The sequence below is a fragment of the Dunckerocampus dactyliophorus genome, chromosome 15 (assembly GCF_027744805.1).
Source record: "Dunckerocampus dactyliophorus isolate RoL2022-P2 chromosome 15, RoL_Ddac_1.1, whole genome shotgun sequence".
In the NCBI taxonomy this organism is placed as follows: domain Eukaryota; kingdom Metazoa; phylum Chordata; class Actinopteri; order Syngnathiformes; family Syngnathidae; genus Dunckerocampus; species Dunckerocampus dactyliophorus.
In genome coordinates this window covers 22295436-22317761 of record NC_072833.1, presented here as the reverse complement: position 1 = coordinate 22317761, position 22326 = coordinate 22295436, and the positions used below count along the sequence as shown (strand labels likewise).

The 22326-nt window shown below is 38.3% G+C and overlaps 1 protein-coding gene across 1 annotated transcript; it reads left to right on the top strand.

The window, feature by feature from the left end:
- The first annotated feature begins 6068 nt into the window (after positions 1-6068).
- trmt10a (tRNA methyltransferase 10A) lies at positions 6069-22061 on the top strand. The gene is made up of 7 exons (XM_054799805.1): positions 6069-6442; positions 9630-9813; positions 14166-14237; positions 14868-14942; positions 15005-15154; positions 15237-15342; positions 19146-22061. Exons 1-7 carry the CDS (start codon positions 6279-6281, stop codon positions 19322-19324), a joined length of 930 nt encoding a protein of 309 aa, XP_054655780.1. The 5' UTR covers positions 6069-6278; the 3' UTR covers positions 19325-22061.
- Positions 22062-22326: the final 265 nt, after the last annotated feature.

The following is a 22326-nucleotide window of genomic DNA, read 5'->3' as shown; positions in this document are numbered from 1 at the left end:
GACTAGGCCACTCCAAAGTCTTCATTTTGTTTTTCTTCAGTCATTCAGAGGTGGACTTGCTGGTGTGTTTTGGATCATTGTCCTGCTGCAGAACCCAAGTTGGTTTCAGCTTGAAGTCACCAACAGATGGCTGGACATTCTTCTTCAGGTTTTTTTGGTAGACAGCAGAATTCATGGTTCCATTTATCACAGCAAGTCTTCCAGGTCCTGAAGCAGCAAAACATCCCCAGACCATCACACTACCACCACCACATTTTACTGTTGGTATGATGTTCTTTTTCTGAAATGCGGCGTTACTCTTATGCCAAATGTAATGGGACACACACCTTCCAAAAAGTTCGATTTTTGTCTCGTCAAACCACTGAGTATTTTCCCAAAGGTCTTGGGGATCATCAAAATGTTTTTTGGCAAAATTAAGACGAGCCTTAATGTTCTTTTGTTCAGCAGTGATTTTGGTCTTGGAACTCTGCCATGCGAGCTGTTTTTGCTTTCCTATGGTGGAGTCATGAACACTGACCATAACTGAGGCAAGTGAGGCCTGCAGTTCTTAGGATGTTGTTGTGGGGTCTTTTGTGACCTCTTGGATGAGTTGTCTCTGCGCTCTTGGTGTAATTGGGTTGGCCGGTCACTCCTGGGAAGGTTCACCACTATTCTATGTTTTCACCATTTGTGGATAATGGCTCTCACTGTGGTTCGCTGGAGTCCCAAAGCTTTAGAAATGGCTTTATAACCTTTTCCAGACTGATAGAGCTCAATTAATCTCAAGTTATGTTTTATCAGGGGGGCAATCGCTTTTTTGCACTTGGCCATGTAGGATTGTTTTTTTTCCCCCTTAATCATAAAAAGTTTCATTTAAAAACTGCATATTGTGTTCAGTTGTGTTGTCATTGACTAATATTTAAATTTGTTTGATGATCTGAAACATTTAAGTGTGACAAACATACACAAAAAAAAAGAAAACAGGAAGGGGACGAACACTTCTTCATACCACTGTATAGTGCCCTCCAAAAGTTTTTCCAATTTTCCAAAAATTACAACTTTATTTTGTTTTTCATAACATTGCCACTTTAAAAAATAACATATTTTTTCTTTAATATTTCAACTCTATGCGACTAAAATGACATAATTTTATTAAGTTTTAATTAATTAATTAATTTTATAAGTTTATTTTCAAAAAAATTGCAATTTTCTCGTTAGAATATGCCTTTTTATTTTTAAATTCCTGCTGTTTTTTCCCATTTCTGCGGCTGTTTTTAAAAATTTTCCAAATATTTAAACTTTCTTCTTGTAAATGTTTTCTCTTAAGACTTTATTCCCATAATATTTTCACTTTATGCTCGTAACATTATAGCTTTTCCTGCAATCTCATTTTTCAATAGTTCTTTTCTTTGTTTCTCATAATATTACAACTTTTTTTTAAAGTCTTTTTTCTTTAATATTTCAACTTCATGCTACTAAAATGACATTATTTTTCCTCATAATATTACATTGTTTTTGTAAAACTATGCCGTTTTTCTTGTTAATGCACAACTTTCTTCTTTGTTAAATAGAGAATTTTTTACAATTTTTGCTGTTGTTGTTTCTTTTAGTTTTCTTGTTGAATTATATTTTTAGAATGTGCCGCGAGCTAATAAAAAAAAAACAGCCACGGGTCACAAAAAGCCCCCGGGCTGCACTTTTGTCCACTCGTGACCTAGAGAGTAGCTTTTTATCTACACTACGTCTTGACTACTGTAGGTATGAAAGTAGGTAGGTAGGTAGGTAAGCAGGAAAGAAGGAAGCTATTCAAGTAGATTTTTTCATGGACTGCAGTGACACAATTGTGAGAGGACAAGGACAAGCTCATACCGGATGCAAATCAGGCACACTATACTGTACATGTTTGCAGTACATAAACATATGACACAACATGGTCTCTTGTGTAGTATTTCTATGTGCCTTCAGTGTGCATTAAAGCAGCACAATTGTTAAAATGTAGTGTGTGCAGGCTGGGAGTGAAAGGTCACGTAATGCCAAAGTGTTTGTTTACATGGACGACGACTTCAGCTGCTGCTGAATGTCAAGACGCCGCCTAGAAGGGTGGCGGCAGGCGAGGTCAGCAGCCTTTTTTATAAATAGGACACACACACATTAAAAAATTGTTACTGATTGCATACACGTATAAAGTAGCGTGCAATGTCGAAGCTGCATAATACACTGCATTTGCTTAACGTTAACTCTTCAAGGGCAGCCAGCTGCTATTTGTGATTGTTAGGATGTGTTGTGAATCGGGTTGGGCATCGTTTCAATTTGAACGATTCCGGTTCTGAACGATTCTCGAGTCCGATGCTTTAAAGATGCAGCGTCATAAACGTTTGCATGGTTTATTTAAATGAGGGCGCTAACCACAGTTCTTTTTGGATGAAATGTCTGAACTTCTCTAAGAATTGTTTAATGATATGAACTTTTTATCAACTTTGTGTGCTTTTTCTACCAACTTTACTTAAAGACTTAAAGTTGGTATCATTTGCAGATGATACCACTGGCCTTTTGTTCTGGGGAAAGCACACAAGAGCTAATTAAAAAAGTAAAGGATGAAATGGCCATATTAAAAAGATGGTTTGATAAAAACAGATTATCCTTGAACTTAAGTAAAACTAAAATAATGCCATTTGGTAATAGCACAAAGGACACGTACGACCAAATACAAATAGACAGAGTGGACATTGAAAGGGTGAATGAAAATACATTTCTGGGGATCATAGTAGATGAAAAAATAAGCTGGAAATCTCACATCAAAAATAAATTTGTTCTTGATCAAAAATCACTCCACACTCTTTACTGTTCTCTGGTATTAGCATATCTAACTTATTGTGTGGATATGGGGTAATAACTATAAAAGCAATCTTTACTCGCTAAATGTGCTGCAAAAAAGATCAGTGAGGATAATCCATAATTCCACGTACACTAGGTTCCCAATTTACGAACACAATTGGTTCCAGACGACCGTTCGCAAGTCGATTTGTTCTTAAGTCGGAGAAAAGGTAATATTACCAATGATATAGGTACTACATGTAGGTGTATACATATACAGTATATGTGTATGTATGTAAATATGACTTTGGATGTAGTAGTAATATTAAACGAGGATAATTAATGAAAAAAACCCCAATAGTAATAAAAATGATATAATAATACGTAATGAAAAATGTTATTTACCTTTGAAGAGGAATTGTCGAGCATACGTCGTTGGTGGTAGTGGTGGAGGAGGAGGAGATATTGAAAAAAGTACAAATCATCGTCGTTGTTAGACTCTTCTAAAAGAGGTAGTTCAGGGGAAACTACTGAGGTGGAAGGAATTGGCGATGAAGGTGCAGACGAAGGTGTAGGCATTGGTGGCGAGTCACTTAGTGACGACCGTGCAGGAATAGCAGATCTATGTTTGAAGAAGCTTTCAATGGAAGTTTGTATGGTCTTCCTTTTCTTCTCCTCGTAGATGATACGGTAGCACTGTCGAGCGCCATTTTCGAACAAATTCAAATGACAAAATATCGCAATTTTCGACAAAACACATGAAAATATAGACCAGTCAGCTTGCGTTCGTATCTCCGAATGTTCGCAAGTCGGATGTTCCTAAGTAGAGAACCCAGTGTATAGAGAACTTGCAAATCCCTTATTTTTAAAATCACAAATATTAAAATCCACTGATTTAGCACCACTAAAATAATGCATAAAGCTAACAATAACCTGCTACCCAAAAATGTCATACAATACTTTCCCACAAGAGAGGAGAAATATCATCTTAGGGAAAAACTAAACCTGAAACTCTTATATGCGAGAACGACGCTACAAACCCACAACCTTTCAGTATGAGGAATCAAATTATGGAACGGATTGAGCAAAGAGCTCAAACAACACCAAACTTAAACATCAACTAGCATCCTGAAACCCTTGGGTAGATCGCTGTTTTTCATGACATACAGCCAAACTTTTTGGCGGCTATTTTTTCCCGTGGGCATCGAAATAGGAATTGAAATAAAAACATTTGAATGATTATTGTTAGTGCCGGTTCCCACCGATGCTCGAGATAGGATGCCCAACGCTTGTCATGAATTAGCATTAGCTTAAAATGAAAGTGTCGCCCCAATAAGCCAGCTGGCTAACCCGACCAAGTATCAGTATCTTTCTTTCCCGTATTTTTCTGAAATGATGAGAAGGATTTTACAGGATCTTCAGCTGTTTTTCTTGTGTGTTTTTTTCTACAGGTCGGAAAAGACGTGATTGCTGCTGCCTGCGTGCTGTCCATTTGTGTCACATTGAAGTCTTACCTGTATAGCAACATGTGTATAATGTATAGATACGAGGATTTTATTTTGCTTTGTTTTCTATCATATTATTGTAAAACAACAACTTAATACGAAGGGTGTTGCTGCAAACAAATCAGGGTTAATTTAATCTTTATTTGAACCTGTTTTTGGCGCATTTATCATTAAGTAAGTCGACTTTTTCATGCGTTTTTGTATGAATGTGTTTGAGGTTGGAAGCACTGCACGAGGCTGCTGTCTTTCTGTTAGTATATTAGAATATTGTGATTATCAGGGAGGTAAAACAACGTGTAAAAAAAGAAGGTATAATTACAGTGTTGGCATTTTTAAAGGTAAGTGAATGTGAAAACAATGAAGGTTTTTGAGAGACGGATAGGGGATGTATTTGTACATGCCACTTTAGATTTGGCTTTAATAGAGTATTTTAATAAACACAAACCCTTTTACACGACTGCCTGTTTCCTTCCTGTTTTCTCTGTGTCTCTTCTGTGTTTTTATAGGGGTTAAGTTGTAATTATACAGGAAATTGCATGTAAATTTTGTAGCGTAATGCCATAATATTATAAGAAAAACACATTTATTATGACCTTTAAGGTTGCAATAGTCCCAAAAAATATTTTTTAAAAGACATTATTTTTGAAAAAGTAATTATTAATTAATTATATAACACATAAAATACATGTTGTAATATAAAGACAAAGGTATTTAATTTTAATTGAATTAAAGTCATATATTGTGAGACAAAAAAATAATTTTATGGTAGTTCAGTCAAAATATTCTGAGAAAAAACACGTTTTACTTTTGTAATTTGTAAAAAAAAAAATTCTTTTTTAAGAATACAGTTGTAACATTCTAAGAAAAAACATGTAACTTTTCTTGAATTGAGTCAAAATATTACAAGAAAAATCAGGTAATTTCCACTACATTTAAGTCATTATTATGACAAAACATTTAATTTTTAAACAATTATTTAAATACTGCAAGAAAAATAATCATTTTTTATAAGAATAAAGTCATTTTAGAGGAAAGAATTCAACACTGTATACAAGAAAAAATTAATTCTACTAGAATAAAGTAATATTACAGAAAAAAGGGTAATCTTATGAGAATAAAGTTGTGATATTAAAACAATAATAATAATTTATCATGCGTAATGTTACATTTGGATATTTTATTTAATATTACAAGAAAAATAAACTCGCAGAAACATAATATGTAGTAATATATATTACAATATAGGATGTATCGCCTCCTGACACTCTTTCTACAGTTTTATGCCAGCCGTAACCGCAATAGGGTTGCTCGATTCCAGCACAGAACACAATCAGCCAATCCACCAATAACATTAACAGCGAGGTGCGTTCAGGAACATCACAATTTAGAATATCGCCGTTACAACACTAACAGATCGGTAGGGTATGTTATATTGTTCTATTAAACTCACTCTGTTTTTCCAACATTTAATTTGACATGTTATAAGATAGCTTTATATATTTATTTATTTTATGTGTCATTTTCTTTCACGTATGATTTCGTATGGTACAGCTCAATGGGCTCACCTGATGCTGCTTCAGTGTTCCCTTTGAGTTTTATGGCTAAATCCCTTCCGGAAGTGAAATGATTGTCTAATAAATGTGCTCTAGAGTGGAAATTAATGATTAAATACGGCGAAAATACATTACATTTTTTAAATTAGAAGATAAATAACAGTGAAACGGAACCTCTGGGAAACCATGGCAGCATTTGAACGCGTCAGTCGCGGTTAAATGACGTCAAACAGGCGACTCGCCTTGCGGAAATTCAGCTAGAAGTTGATTACTTACGCTTGATTTATATACTTAAATCGACGCAATTTACTTAACTATTTACCTTAAAGTGTGTGTTTTATGTTGTTAGGTTAGATACTAACGACGTCAAGTCGTTTATTACCTTACTAGTTCGTCGTTTGTGGATATTTGTTGGGGAGTTGGCTAAATGGAAGATGACAACACTGTGAAGAGACATGACACCAAACTAAAAATAACAAATAATGACACAGAGGACATCAATAACAAAGAAAAGGTGCCAAGTTTGTCCAAAAGGCAGCAGAAGAAGCTTCTAAAGCAGCAGAAATGGGAGGACGAGCGGGAGCTGAGAAAGTAAGATAACACTTGTCTTTAATTGTCATGTTTTCATAGTTTACTTACTAATTAATTAATAGATTAAAGCACACCTAGCGGCACATTTCAGCAATTAAGGGGGGGGGGGGGAATGGCAAGTTTGTAATTTTACGATAAAATACTGTGATTTTAATTTTTTTTTACAATTTTCCTACAATAATGTTGTATTATGAAAAAAAGCGTATAATGGTGATTTTATGAGAAAAAAAGTTTTAATAGTACCATTAAAAACAGTTTTACAATAATTGAAATTGTAATGTAGAATAAGATAGAAGACTAAGTAAAAAAAAAATTAGTTTTACAAAAGTAAAGTTGTAATATTCGTGGGAAAAAAAGTGTTGATTTAGTCTTATTGTACCTAGACTGAAGGTGTAATGTAACAAAAAAAATAATGAAATAAAAGTTGTAATATTGTTTAAAAAGAAGTTATTTTAAAGGATCATGTAACACACATAAACAACTACAGTACAAGATGAAATACGCCATTATGTAAGATGAAATAGATATTATATACAGCGGTGCCTCGGGTAGCCTCGTTAATCTGTTCTAGAAGGTCCGACTCAAACCAAAATGGACTCTAACCAAAGCAAATAGAAAATAATGTAAATCCAATGAATTCGTTTCAGACACCCACAATTTGACACAAAGCATATTTTATGGACAGTGATGCAAAAATAATTACAAATGACAAATGAATGGACAGGATTACACATTTTGCTGGTCAATAATTGTGCTACAAATTATCGACGATAATCGATGTTATCGACAACATTTTTTAAGAATTTTTAATCTTTGTCATGAGAGGTGTAATTCACATTCGAACCACTGGACGGTACTCCAGTATAGTGTACCGGTGTGAGCCACATTAGTAAGACACAGAAGTTGCCTGTACGTATTGTGGCACTCATGAGTCGGCGAGGAAGAGGTAACTGTTTATTTTGCAAGCAGAGTAACAACAGAGCTCACAATAAACTTATCAACCCCAGTGAAATCGCGGGAGGTCACCACATCACATACCAGTCTGACTAATAGGATGTCATAAAAGAAAGAGCTAAAACATCACGCAGCAATGCAATAGGTGGATAACAACAGACAAGACACTACCAAGGAATAATGCAGAACAGGAACCAACAACTATGTGAGCTCTAAACATGTAACTTAGCAGCCATTTACCACAACAGTCGCCAAAGCACGCCTGGCAACAGGAAGTGCTTCCAGCGAAGCTACAGTATGTTGTTTAAAATGTATGCCATATAACTGTATTGAATGGTTGCATTTCTTTTGCAATGTAGCGAGTGACACTGTCTGTGAGCGCACACCATTTTATTTAAATTTGCCGACCAAACGCCTCAGCGTCGACTGTCGGGACGAAGGCTCTGCTGCCCGAGCACCTGTATCGGTAGTTTTTTTTTCCCCCAGTTGAGAACCTTTTTCACCTTTGTTCATTCTGTTTAAAACCGAAATATTCCCACACCGGGGCTGTTGGTTGTGGCATTCGCCTCAGAAACCGATAATCGATTTATTGATTATTGTGAAAGGCCTACCTATTGCCTGTTCTTTTTTTTTACATTTTCAAACCAGCTTCTGCTTGCTTTAAATTCGTCAACAGAACACTCGTTGCAGCAGTTTTCTGTGTTAGATCCAGCAGCCGGGGCGCTTACAACAGGTTAGCGGCGGCTCGCTCCTTTCGCAACATTAGCTCATTTGATTACGTTGTTATTCTTCAGGACGGTACTTATTGTTGATGAGGGCTTCTAGTACATCCTGCAGAGAGCAGCAACATGCACGCCATCCTCAGTTATTCTTTCTTGAATTCGATAGTGTTATTCACTCTTTTTGGAATGTTGCTGTCACCTACACCTTCATTTGGACTCATAGTTGCGTATTTAGAGTTTGTCGCACTCACAAAAAAAAAACACGAGGTCCATTGATTTGGCCTTTTTCATTGCATTTGCTGTATGCATGTGCCTTGCCACTACACAATCCGTACCATAAACGCGATCGGTTCTTCACATGCATGAGATCTACATCACTTCCTGCTTTCGCAAATTTTAACGACAGCGCTTCTGTGACATTACGTGCTGTGGTAGTTTTTTTTTTTTTTTTTTTAATGTATGAACATAAATAGTGAATCATTTTACTTGATATTTGTATAAGGAGGTTATTTTATTGGTGACTGTTAGCATGCGCATGTTTCTGTCGTCTTTATTCACAAAGACTGAGCTACATAAAAACGTACGCAATGCACATAGCGCATGCGCAGATGCGCCGCAGACGTAAACGTCATATCCGGTTACGTATAATATTCCTGAATAATTACAAATACAATAAACTATATAAAACAAAACATAAAATCTATTTATATGATATTTGAATGCAAACAACCATAAGCAGAGTGCAAAGATGGATTCATCAAGAGGATTCAGCTATTTTTTTTTAAACATATATTGCTAGCAAATGCTTTTGTCTGTCTTTTTTCAGGAGTGAAAAATAATGTAAAACAATTTATGGAGCCAAGAAAAGACATCTTCTAATTTATCCACTTGGACCATGGATATACAGTAAGAAAAAAAATAGACTATGTAGTAATTTCGCCAATCTTAGCGTTTTTTGGGAGTGGGGGTTGTGACATATTTTGCACATGCGTTGTAGAAATCTTGTTGGCTGACGTTTACGAGCTGTAACTGCCGTAAACTAGATGGACGGATGACGTAGATTTCACATGTGTAGTAGAACAAATCGGCTTGCCTAACGTCACTGCGGAAAAATGGGCCAACCGGATGTAGACGCGTTCTGCACATGCGTAGAACCGATTGCGTTTCTGGTACGGATTACGCAGTGACAGCCTTACAGGCTGCGGTAGCTAAGGGTGAACAAAGTATCGCGAGATTTGGTCATGAGGCGTGATCCAAACAAAGCAAGCACAGATACAACAGTTTAACAGTTTGTTACGCGCCCCAATTGTGCACTAACCAAGCGAGCTAACGCAGGCCATGGCAAAATTTTTGCAAAGATTTTGGATGTTAACTGAAAAACGCACTAACTGGGGCAAACGTTAACCAAGGTACCTCCGTATTTAGAATTAAAGTGGTACTAGTACAAGACAAAAAGTGTAATTTGACCATAATATTACAAGCAGTGGAATATGGGCTTTGCCATGTTGCAGACAGAAGCGTAAAGAAAGGAAGCATCAGCGTCGCCTGCAGAGACAAACACAGCACGATCATCATCATAAGAAGGACGACAACGATGAAGACCACAGGGCCAGGAAACGACCTCGTAGAGATGTCATCCCCGGCTCGCTGAGGCTGGTCGTGGACTGCAGTTTTGACGACCTCATGCTAATTAAGGTATTTGGATGATTACCTAGCGCAGAGTATGACTACGTTTTCGGAGATGTAAATTGTGTTGTGTTGTAAATGTGGATGTGTACTACATTATCAAGAAGGCTTGCCACTTATGGGGAAACCGTAAGTACATACGCTGTTGTTGAAGCGACGAGCGAGGAAGGGCGATGTGCTAATAAAGCAAAAAAGACTTCATAGGTGTTCCTGCACACCACTGTTCCTCCAAAGTTAAACAAGAAACAAACATAACATGAATGAACTATTTGGATTGTAGTTGTTATGCTTTCAGCTAGGCCTTTAATGATAACTCATTTTGCTGGACAATTATTGTCGTACAAATTACTGCTGATAAACAATATGATGGTCAACATTATTTTGAGACCATTTTTAATTCATGTAATAATAATACAGTGGTGTGAAAAAGTGTTTGCCTCTTTCCTGATTTTTTTCCCACGTTTGTCACACTTAAATGTTTTAGATCATCAAATTTAAATATTGGTCAATGACAACACAACTGAACACAAAATGCAGTTTTAAATCAAACTTGTTATTCTTAAATGAGAAGGAAAATCCAAACCTACATGACTCTGTTTGGAAAAAGTGATCCCCCCCCAATGCTTTATCACACTTGGGTTCAATTTCTCTAGCCACACCCAGGCTTGATTACTGCCACACCTGTTCTAAATCAACAAATCACTTAAATAGGACCTGCCTGAGAAAGTGAAGTAGACCAAAAGATCCTCAAAAGAAAAGAAAGAAATTGATATCAATGAGCCTGGAAAAGGTTATAAAGCCGTTTCTAAAGCTTTGGGACTCCAGCAAACCACAGTGAGAGCCATTATCCACAAATGCCGAAAACATGGAACAGTGGTGAACCTTCCCAGGAGTGGCTATCTATTCAAAATGACCCCAAGAGCGCAGCGATGACTCATCCAAGAGGTCACAAAAGACGCCACAACAACATTCAAATAACTGCAGACCTCACTTGCCTCGGTTAAGGTCAGTGTTCATGACAGAAACGGCCTGCATGGCAAAGTTCCAAGACCAAAACCACTGCTGAACAAAAAGAACATTAGGGCTTGTCTCAATTTTGCCAGAAAACATCTTGATGATCTCCAAGACCTTTTGTCTGACATGACAAAATTTGAACGTTTTGGAAGATGTGTGTCCCATTACATCTTGTGTAAAAGTAACAGAAAATATCAGAAAAACAACATCATACCAACAGTAAAATATGGTGGTGGTAGTGTGATAATCTGGGGCCTTTTTGTTGCTGAAAAAAACAAAATGAAGACTTTGGAGTGGCTTAGTCAAAGTCCTGAACTGAATCTTATTGAGATGCTGTGGCATGACCTTAAAAAGGCACTTCATGCTGGAAAAGCCTCCAATGTGGCTGAATGACAACAATTCTGCAAAGATGAGTGGGACAAAATTCCTCCCCAGCGCTGTAAGAGACTCATTGCAAGTTATCACAAACGCTTGATTGCAGTTGTTGCTGCTAAGGGGGGCCCAACCAGTTATTCGGTTTAATTCAATCACTTTTTCACACAGGACCATGTAGCTTTGGATTTTTTTCTCCCTTAATTATAAAAAGTAAAAAAAAAAAAAAAATTGGTATTCAGTTGTGTTGTCATTGACTAATATTCAAATGTGTTTGATGATTAACATTGTAATTGGAATGTCAGCTTTTAAATCAAATAAATTAAACATTATAAATTAACCAAAACCACAAAATAACCCAGTGAAAATAAAACGCACTTAACTAAAAATCATAATCAATCACAATATTTCAGATTTTGAATCGGTGTCACTTTTGTTATCGTCGTTGCAATTAAGCAGAGATATTCTGAATTTCACATTGTGTGTCAAAGCAGACACCAACTGATTGCATACTGTATACCCTTCCTTGATGCAATAAATCATTGAACAATCTTTGCCCAGTAATTCAGAAGCGGATGTAGCTTAGCTAACTTTTCTAATGGGATGCCAACCACTGCAATTTCTACAAAATCCTCAGCAAATGATAATGCCCACTCTTGCGGTTAAGGAAGGCACAGTTACCAATGCAATTCCAACTGTAATGTAAAATATTTTTTATGACACCCTTATTTTGTTTGCACAGTTAGCCAAGGATGTGGCGCTGTTATTTTGAAGGCCAGAAGTGTGTTGTGTGTGTTGATGGTTGAGACAAGCCGGGAGCAAGAATAAACCTGCCTCTCAGCTGATTTCACTGAAAACGTCTTCGGGTGTAAACACACTCGTACAGCCTAAGTCTCACACACACACAGCCACACTCGCATGCTCTGCTAAACTAAGCTAACCCAGCTAGCTTCCATTCACCCTCCATAAGAGGAGTTTCCGTATTAACGTGTTTAGTTCGGGGGTTAGTGTTGGTGATGACATTCCGCCACGACATTCCTTCTCGTTACGATGAACTGTTTGGTAGAGAGAAGGGAAGAAATCAAACACGCATGTGCCTGTCAATATATCAATGCAAGCAAGATGATTAAGTTTGTTTTTATTTATCGTGCAGTTAATTGATTTCTTGATTATCGTGACAGGCCTAGTTTGAATGGAGCAGTGAGTGTGTATTTGTGCATTATTTACGATTTATTTACGTGCGAAGTATTGCAGACCGCCACGCTTTCTCTGTTTGTTTTATGTCTGTGGCGGTGTTGCCTTTTTTCTTATTTCACCTGTCTTGATCTAGATCTTGATCTAGAATCCATGTCTGCTCATACTGGCTTGGTCTTTGTGAAACCAATTAAAGCCTACGTTGCAACCAGTCCTACAGGCTCCTATGGCCGGTCTATGTGCAAAAAAACGCAAGAAACGCGATTCCTGAGCTGTGGACTGACCGCAGAGGTCCTTTGTCATGTCAGTCAAACTCTACGGGCGCTTACGTTTTTTTCAGGTTGCAAGACAAACGTATACACTTCGTACGTCTTCATGCGCCGTCCGTACGGCCAACTTGTGTCTTTTGTGTGTTTTGCTGGTGTCAGGTTTGGGCAAAATGTCTTTTTTTTTTTTCTTTTTCTTTTTTTGTACGTCGCACTTGGGGACTCCTATGTTACCGCTTTTCCACTGTGACTGGTTCAGAGTAGGTTTTCAGAGCTTTGGTTCTCCATTATCATGGTTCCACAGGGGTGCTGAACTGGAGCTGTATTTTTTGGTTCAAATCTGGATCCAAAAGCTTGCTGGTTTGAGTGCTAAACCGAAGTGGGGGAGGTGTTAGCTCAAGTAAATACCAGACTGTTACGTCTGTTTCAACTCAGTTGACTCATTTTTTTGTAATCATAAGAGCCAGAGCAGACTTTAATTTAGTTTTACCGTCCTATTCCTCAAATGTCTGAAAATATTTTCTATCACTGACCACATCTGTCAAACAATGCAGTGAAGTTCAGCACATTTCTTAATATTAAATCACTATTTTTTATGAAGGAGTGCGTTTCCACCACAAACACACTATAAATATAAACATTTAGGTTTATTCCTTTAATCCACACTCACATTTTATGAGTAATCTTCAGTCATTGCTTTTCATCCGGACGTTTTGACAAAATAAACATTATTTAAATTGCATGACTCGCGCTGATTTTCCCTTTTGTCATTTCCTGGTCGGAGGCATAACGCATGTGACGTAATGACACGACTCTCCAGGCCAACTGAAAATGAATCTGGTGTAGAGCCTGTTCACGGCCAACACTGGTTCAACTCCAGCTCTGAACTAAATCTGCACCAGTAGAAGAAAAGGGGTATGTGTGTCATGCACCACACGTTGCACCCCACATATGTCATTAGTAGGCTTGTGAGCGATAAAACAACGCCACCGGATATCTGGTTTGGCAAGCGAGAGGTACGGCTGCATCGGTAGCAGCCTCCTGGATCTACAGGTATAAGAATCGGTCATAAATCCTTAGATGAATGGGTTGTAGAGACATGCACCGCGTATCGCAAGACCAGCAACCAGTTTATATTTCGTCTCTTAAACAACACGAGATCCTGGGCTTCCGGCAAAAGGATTGTTGCGCCGTAGCTTACCGTGACTGAAGACGAGAATGTATGTAAATAGGAGCAGCGCGCACATTACAGCGATCTAATTTACCTTTTTATTATGTATCATATAAAACTATGACAGGACCAACATCAAATTAAAAGCATTAAATGAATACAGACCCACCAACTCCAGCATGGAGTTTGTTTTTCTGATAGAAGATTATACATCGCTGTTTGATGTGTGTGCTAGCATGAATTACAAAAATTCCACTATCACCTGCTCATTCAGTGTTTCATGTATTCATCAATATCAAGGAACATGCCCAATTTCCCAAATGTTCCCCTCTTGTCCATGTCAGGATGTCCACAAGCTACACAAACAGATCCAGAGGTGCTATGCAGAGAACCGAAGAGCCACACGTCCAGTCCAGGTTGGTGTGTACCAACGGAATTGAATTATTTTTTTATTTTGCACATTTACTGCACAAATAAATGTATACATAATAATATAATACTTATTAATAGTATAACAACATTGTAATATTATAAAAATTAAGTTGTAATATAACAATTAAAAAAAACTTTGGCATGAAAGGTTACTTTTAGCTTCACTGAAGACGTGACTGCTCCCAAAGACACGATGTGGCAGCGAGATCAAGCACCACCACCTTCCTGTTTTCACTCAAGTCAAGAATCACGTCTTCAATGGAGGTAAAAGTAACCTCAAATGTTCATTTATCCCTTTCAGTCATCATTTATATGCATTTCAAATTGTTTTTCACATGTCAAACTATGATTGTAAACCTATAAAAAGGTGTTTTGTGTTTGTATTTGTGGCTTTCTGGAACGGCTCAATCGGATTTACATGATTGCTTATAGGAAAAACGTATTCGATTAGCATCTGCTTTGATTAGAGTTGGACCTTCTGGATCAAATTTATGACGCTAACCAAGGTTCCACTGGACTATCATTTTTATCAGAGAGGAGACTACGGGCAGCTGGACTGTAGGGCGAACGACAGGCTAATGTTAGCGTGTTTTTACTTTTTTTTTTTTCCCCAGTTTTATCTAACGAGCCTGGGAGGACAACTCAAACAGAGCATGGATGAAAAGGACAAAGGCTGGATCAACTGGAAGGTGAACACTGACGTTTCTTGCCTTCTGGTCCAATTGTGTCCTTATAAGGTTTCCCTATGCAGGATATTACTGTTAAATCCGAACACTATAGCAATGTCCTAGCGAAGGAAGAACTGGTCTACCTGACGTCGGACTCTCCCAACATGCTAGCTGAGCTGGACCCCAAGAAGGCCTACATCATCGGCGGACTGGTGGACCACAACCACCATAAGGTCTATAGTTGAAAATACAAAAAAACCAAAAAACACTTAAAATCATGAGAATTTAGAGTTGTTTTTTTTCTTTTGTTTCCAGGGCATCACTTTTGAGAGGGCGAAGGCGCTAGGTATCGATCACGCCCAGCTTCCTTTGAGCAGCTTCGTCCAGATGAACAGTCGGAAAGTTCTGGCGGTAAACCACGGTGAGGCTAGCAGAGAAGACAGCTACGTAAATAGCATAACAGCACAAGACTCTGTTGATGAATAATTCGATAAGATAGTTAAACGGAACACACAGCAGCGCTACGTACCGTAACATTATTCATAAACACGCATCACAAAGTATAGTGGAACTCAGCGCTACGTACCGTAACATTATTCATAAACACGCATCACAAAGTATAGTGGAACTCAGTAATTCGTTCCAGAAGGTCCGACTTCAACCAAAACGGACGCTAACCAAATAAATTTCTCCCATAAGAAGTAATGTAAATCCAATTAATCTGTTCCAGAAATCCAAAAATGGTAACACAAAACATTTTTATAGTTTGACATGTGGAAAACAATTGGAAATGCATATAAATACATATGAATGGTAGATGAAAGGGATAAATTAACATTTAAGGTTACTTTTACCTAAGTAATCCACAGTAAAAACTAATGTCCTAATATTACAAAAGAAAAAATGTACAAGAATTGAGTCGCAATCTTTACCTGACCTAAACCCAATAGAACACCTCTGGGACATTATGTTTAGGTCCATCCGGCGCCGCCAGGTTGCTCCTCAGACTGTCCAGGAGCTCATTGATGCCCTGGTCCAGATCTGGGAGGAGATCCCCCAGGACACCATCCGTAGTCTCATTAGGAGCATGCCCCCACGTTGTCAGGCATGCGTACAAGCACGTGGGGGCCACACAAACTACTGAGAATCATTTTGAGTTGCTACAATGACATTTTAGCCAGATGGACCAGTGTGCTGCATCATTTTTTCACTTTCATTTTTGGGGTGTCTTTGATTTCCCCCTCTATAGGGTGATCATTTTCATTTCTATCAAATGATGTGGCATCATTTTGTTACTAATACATCACCCACTTATTATCAGGAAAGATATTCAAGATCATTTTTCCCCCAGTTTAGATCTGATGTGTTTTCCAAGTGTTCCTCTAATTTTTTTGAGCATGTATAACAATATAACAGTCAGACACATGGTGTCATTTAACGAAGAACACCATACTAATCACACAGCAACTTAATATACAAACGTGCACCAATCTGAATTTAAAAAGAAAAAAAACAACTCTTTTAAAGCCCTCCCACAATGCATTGCAACTGAGCAACATTCAGTGGAATGCATTCATTCATTGCAATGATGTCTGGCTCTCTCTGGTGGACAGAGGCAGTATTGCAGCACCATTCATCCAATTTTCTATGCCGCTTGTCCTCCAATGCAGTGGTCCCTAACCTTTTTTGACTCACGGACCGGCTTGTGTTCCCACAAGGAACAAGGTCCTCCCGCGGACCGGAGGGGGGGGGGGGTTCGTACATTATAGCGATCTAATTTATCTTATTTATGATGAATTGTGTAAAACTAAGACATGAATAACATCAAATTAAGAGCACAAAATGAATGCCGACCCTCCATCCACCAGTTCAAGTTCCAGCCAAGTTTTTCCAGAGAGATTATTACGCTGTTTGACATGTGGAGTACAAGGCAGTGCGCTAGCATGAATTAACTTGAGACAAATGTGAACATTACCACTCAATAAGTCATCAAAACTCAAAATTTACCTTTATGCATTCCCACATAGTATGAGCATTTGACACCAAATATGAGGTGAAAGAAAAATGGTAAAAATACAGTAGTAGTCCACGCACAATGGACATGCGTCAAGTGACACGGATGTAACAGAGAATCCAGCCACTTTTCAAAATAAAACATTAAAAAAATTAAAATGGAAATTATTTTTTTTCTGTGCGGCCCGGTACCAAATGACCTACTGCCCGGTATCGGGCCGCGGCCCGGGGGTTGGGGACCACTGCTCCAATGAAATGTTTGCTCAGATGAAATGCATTATGGGAAAACTTTCAAATGTTTTTATTATTACGGTCAAACCTGTCTATAGTGGCCACTGAAGGGAAACGGCAAAAGTGGCTGCTATAGACACGTTGGTGGCCATTTTGAATTTGTGCACACACATACAGTGTATTAACAACTATTCACAAAAAGACTGGAGCAAAACCAAGAGACATAGGGGAAAACGTTCTGTTGACACATACTGTAAACAGGTAGGTAAATCCAGGTAAGAGCTCCGGTGAGGAAACTAGTAATATCAATAACAACAATGAACCAGCGCCACACATTCGACGGCGCTGGCCTTTCATCCGCCACAAATGTTAATTGACCGCAGCTGCGCGGCCACCAGGCATGAAGCGGCTGCCTTTTCCTCCCCGGAGAAGGCACAGCCCGCCAAATAAAAGTGCAGGACAGGGGACGCTCGATCCTGTCCTTCAGAACGTCACAAATTTCCATCTTTGATTTTTTTTAAAACACGATTTTAAAAGCAAGAAATAAAAATTTTAGTGAACGAGCCCGAGGATATATGTACAGGATACACGTGGAGCAGTCATGAATGGGTGTGTGCGTGAACAATTGAGTGTGGAGGAGGTGCGAAGATCGTAGTAAACTAACAATACCATCGCTCCTTTCTTATTGAATGGGCTTCTAATCTCTAATTAGTCGGCAATTAAGTGATATTTTAGATGTTTTATTCAGGTGTTTTGGCTATTTTACAATCTATTCACGGCATTGCAAAGTGGGAAGATTACCGTTTTGGCCGTCATTGAATCTTTTCAGGGCGGCATTGCAAAGTAAGAAGACAGCTTTTTTTATGTCGAACTAGTAATTAAAGTCAGTAATTAAAGTCTACACACGACAGCTTCATTGCTTAAAGAACAAAACTTTTTCGTGCATGAAGCTTCTGCTTGAGTCGGCATTTTGGCCACTATGTGCGGTCAGATATTGACCAAGGCATACAAAATGGGTGGCCACAGGCCGCGTTAGACAGGTGACCGCTATACACAGGGTCTATAACATGTAAATTTTCTGCGGGGGATTTTTTTCAGTGGCCGCTATAGGCACGTGGCCGCTAAGACAGGTTTGACTGTATTTTGAACTCGCACTGGTACATGTTTGTTTATTTCTGAGGTGCACCTTTTCAGTGTTAAGTTGCAGTTTATACACTGGAAATTACGGCCAAGGGCTAATTATCCAATCCAATCCAATTCACTTTATTTACACAAACTAGTAACACCATAAATAATAAGAAATAAAAGTACAAGTTTTTACAGTAAAAACTAATAAATCAAATATTTATTTAACATATTTAGAAAATATTTAAAACAAGAAATAAAACAATAAAAGAAACAAATACAAAAAATGGACAAAAATAAAAATAAAAACTTGGCTAAATAAAACTAATTAAAACTAAAAAAAAAAAAAAAAAGAATAAAAGACACAGAGGGGGACACCACATTCAAGGGGGGGTGGGGGTGGGGGGGGGGTGGACAAGGTGGAGTCCCCAAGTCCCACAGTCAGGCATCTCCCTGACAGGTAAGATTTAAACCACTCAAGGACAGTCCCCCTGACACCCCCACAGTTTTCCAAGCGAGATAAAAGAATAGTATGGTCCACTTTGTCGAAAGCAGCAGTCAGGTCTAAAAGCACTAAAATGGCTGAACCACCAGAATCAGTCATTAAAAATTGGTCATTAAAAACCTTTAAAAGTGCAGACTCAGTGCTATGGAAGGCTCTGTAACCTGACTGGAAGGTATCTAAAAAAAACCCCCCAGATCCATTAAGCCTTGTTTTCATTCAGCATATTCCAAGTTTGGTCCGTTTTTATTGTAAACGGCCCCAAAATTTCAGATGATTTTTTTTTTTTAAGATAGCATATGCAAATGATATGCAACATTATTTGTGTGTGTGTGTGTGTGTGTTTTTGTCAGTTTTTGAGATCATCCTGGCGTTTTTGGAGAAAGGCAACTGGAAGGAAGCCTTCTTCTCCGTGTTGCCCCCCAGGAAAGGAGCAATGGCCATCAAGCAGGAAGGAGAAGAAGAAGAAGGAGGAGGAGGAGGAGCCAATCAGGCAGAGGAACAAGATGGCGACTCTGACAATGAAGTATGAATTATGAGTAGCTAATTAATGACTTCTGCTACCTTAGTCTGACTCGTTTAGTTTAATTTAATTAAATGTTATTTTATTTTTGATGAATTTCATGGCCCAAACCATCATGATACAAGCTTCATTTTTGTGTATTTTTTTATACTTTTATTTGGTGCCAAATCTGAATTTATTAAAAAAAAATAACAGTCAAATGAAATTGAATGACCTCAATGTGTCTGGTACTGAGAAAATGTATTCATTGTAATAAAAATCCTAATATTAATTTATTTATGTTGAGACAAACAGTGGTGGGTGGTGTATTTGGTACCTGGGCTTTCAGCGGACCCAATCCACCTCTTACTACCACCGCTATCACGTCACAGTTACACAAACCATGACTAATACACAAAAAGATAAGATAACAATGCCTGGCATTACAGTATCGAGGATGAATACCGTTATTACTAAAGCAACACACCCAGTTAACCCTTTATCCTCCAATACAGCATATCCAAACTCCAAACCTCTACACTGCAACATCATCTGGAGCAGTGCAGAATCAGTCATTGTCTAATAACATGACATCAAAATGAAATAAAATACATCACAGCACAACACATCACTCGTAAGTACTGCTCTGGAAGACTTCCAGGATAACACACACAGAACGATGAACAACACCGTGTCTGTCTCCTTTCATCATGTCTGAACAGGATCAATTAAGTGCATGTGATGATGCTTTCAAGCACACTGGTAACTTCGAGTGTTGGGGAATAGGCGTCCAGACATCAACTAATCAGAGAATGGAAAAGTGCTGATGTTCTTGTACGCTTGCTTGCTGGCCTTGTGAGGTGAATCACTCCATTGCTCCATTGCTAATAGTGTTTAAGCCAGCACTCCTCACTCTGAAGGCCCTGGGCAGATTACACTGACATGGTAACACATAGAAGCTGAAATCAGATTGGACAAAAAAATCTTAAGCGGCAATACAGTTTAAGCAATGCAGCAATGGGGAATGAATTCATACAATGAAACAAATACGGTGGTGTCTTGGTTAGCGTCATTAATCTGTTCCAAAACCAAAACAAATTATGTCAATCCAATCCACCCATTCCAGACACCCAAAAGTGTTCACACGAAACATATTTTAGAGACAACAATTATAGTTTTACATGCACAAAATGACGCTAAAATAATTACAAATGGACAACTGAACATTTAACATCACTTTGACCTATTTTTGTTGGAAAAATCCCCCCACAAAACCATCAATTAACACAATTACACAAAATAAACACGTTATTTTGCTGCAGCCACAATTTGCATCAAATATAAATAATATATCAACATTCTGGAACCAATAAACATGTACCTCACCATTGAACTTCTTCAATACCAAAGACGTTATACATTTTTATAAAACTGAACGCCCGATCCCAACAACGTATTTATACATCTTTTACATTTTTTTGAGAGGCTAAACAAGGTCATGATGCAACTCCTCACAAATGCATCAGGCCTGAGAGCAATTAATGCCATAAAAGCGGCCACTAGGTGGCAGACGTGCATTTGATAAGAGCTCAGCAGCGCTTATGAGAGGAAGAAAAAATTAGCTAAAAGGAGGAAGTGACGGATTGCGTTCCGGGTACGTATTGCGCAGTGATAGCAATCCCTTGCATCAAGGCAGCTGTTAGATTGCGCATGTTCCGCATTTGTAGCAGACTTGTAATGGCATCAGGTTTGAAGAACACACACAAAGTCAGGGTCTGCACATTTATTTCTGTGGAACAACGGCAAGGAGGGTAAGAGTCTCCCTTGCAACAGCACCTGAAACGAAAATAATGTTCCACCAAAAATGTAAAAGCATGTTTTCAGAATGTTCACAACAGAAAAACCACAGTATTGTCAATCTACAGTTTCACTCAGCACACATTGTAGGGAAATTTTAACTCAGGCATGCACGCGCACACACATGCACTCACATACCGTAGTTCAGTTCCAAATTGTAAATAGTTCATGGTGTAAATAAATTATTTTGATATCAAAAAAAAAAAGGAAAAACTTTTTGGTGTTGTTTATGTTGTGGTATAGTTGTTTAGATATTTGAGCTGTCACAAAAGCAGAAAATATTTGTGTCAAAGTTATGCTTGAAATGTATCTTTTCACAAAGTAGCGGGCGAACGCGAGTCCAGACAAAATTTTAGCAAACATTTTGGTTGTTAACCAAAAAACAAACAAACTAACAAACTATCTAAACAAACCCAATGGTATTTTGGACACTAAACAAGCGGGCGAACGCGAGTCCAGACAAAATTTTAGCGAAAAGTTTGGTTGTTAACCAAAAAACGTGCTATCCGGGCCAAGGGAGAACCCGCCCATTGCTTTCTGCGTCCTGATTGGCTGTAGACCACTGTCAATCAATCTCGGTTCCTGTTTTCTCTCTTTTCTAGCTGGCAACTGATATTTTCCTGAAACTTACCTACCGGTATGTTCTACTGCTGATTACTGAAGAACGGAAAAAGGTAGAAATCTTTCTGATGAAAAACGAGAGGTATATAGCCATAGAACACAATATTCTCTGTGCCTTGAAAGATCAGTCAAAATCATCAAAAATAGCCGCCACTGAAGGGGTTGTCCTTTGAAAAATGGCTGGGATTGAATGAGTTAATATAGAAATTGAAAATAGAATAGAAAAAAAAACAATCGCTGGTGGCAGTGATGTTGCGGAAGTGTGCCGGCGAGGATGCCTGATGACGTGTGCTATGTTTGACTCAGGATGACTCAGCGAACATGCTACGGTAAGTTTGAATGCTTATGTGTTGTTGTTGGAACCAGAAATTAGTGTTATGGGTATAAAACGAGACGGGCAGAAACACCGCGCCCGTCGGCGCCACCGTGTTGATAAACTGTTACACCAGGAACCGCAGTAGTGTGCATCGCGGCCGATGACGGAGCCACTCCCGTCACGTTTACATACTGTACCTCTGGAATGACTACGGTCTTCTCTTAAAGGAATAGTTCTG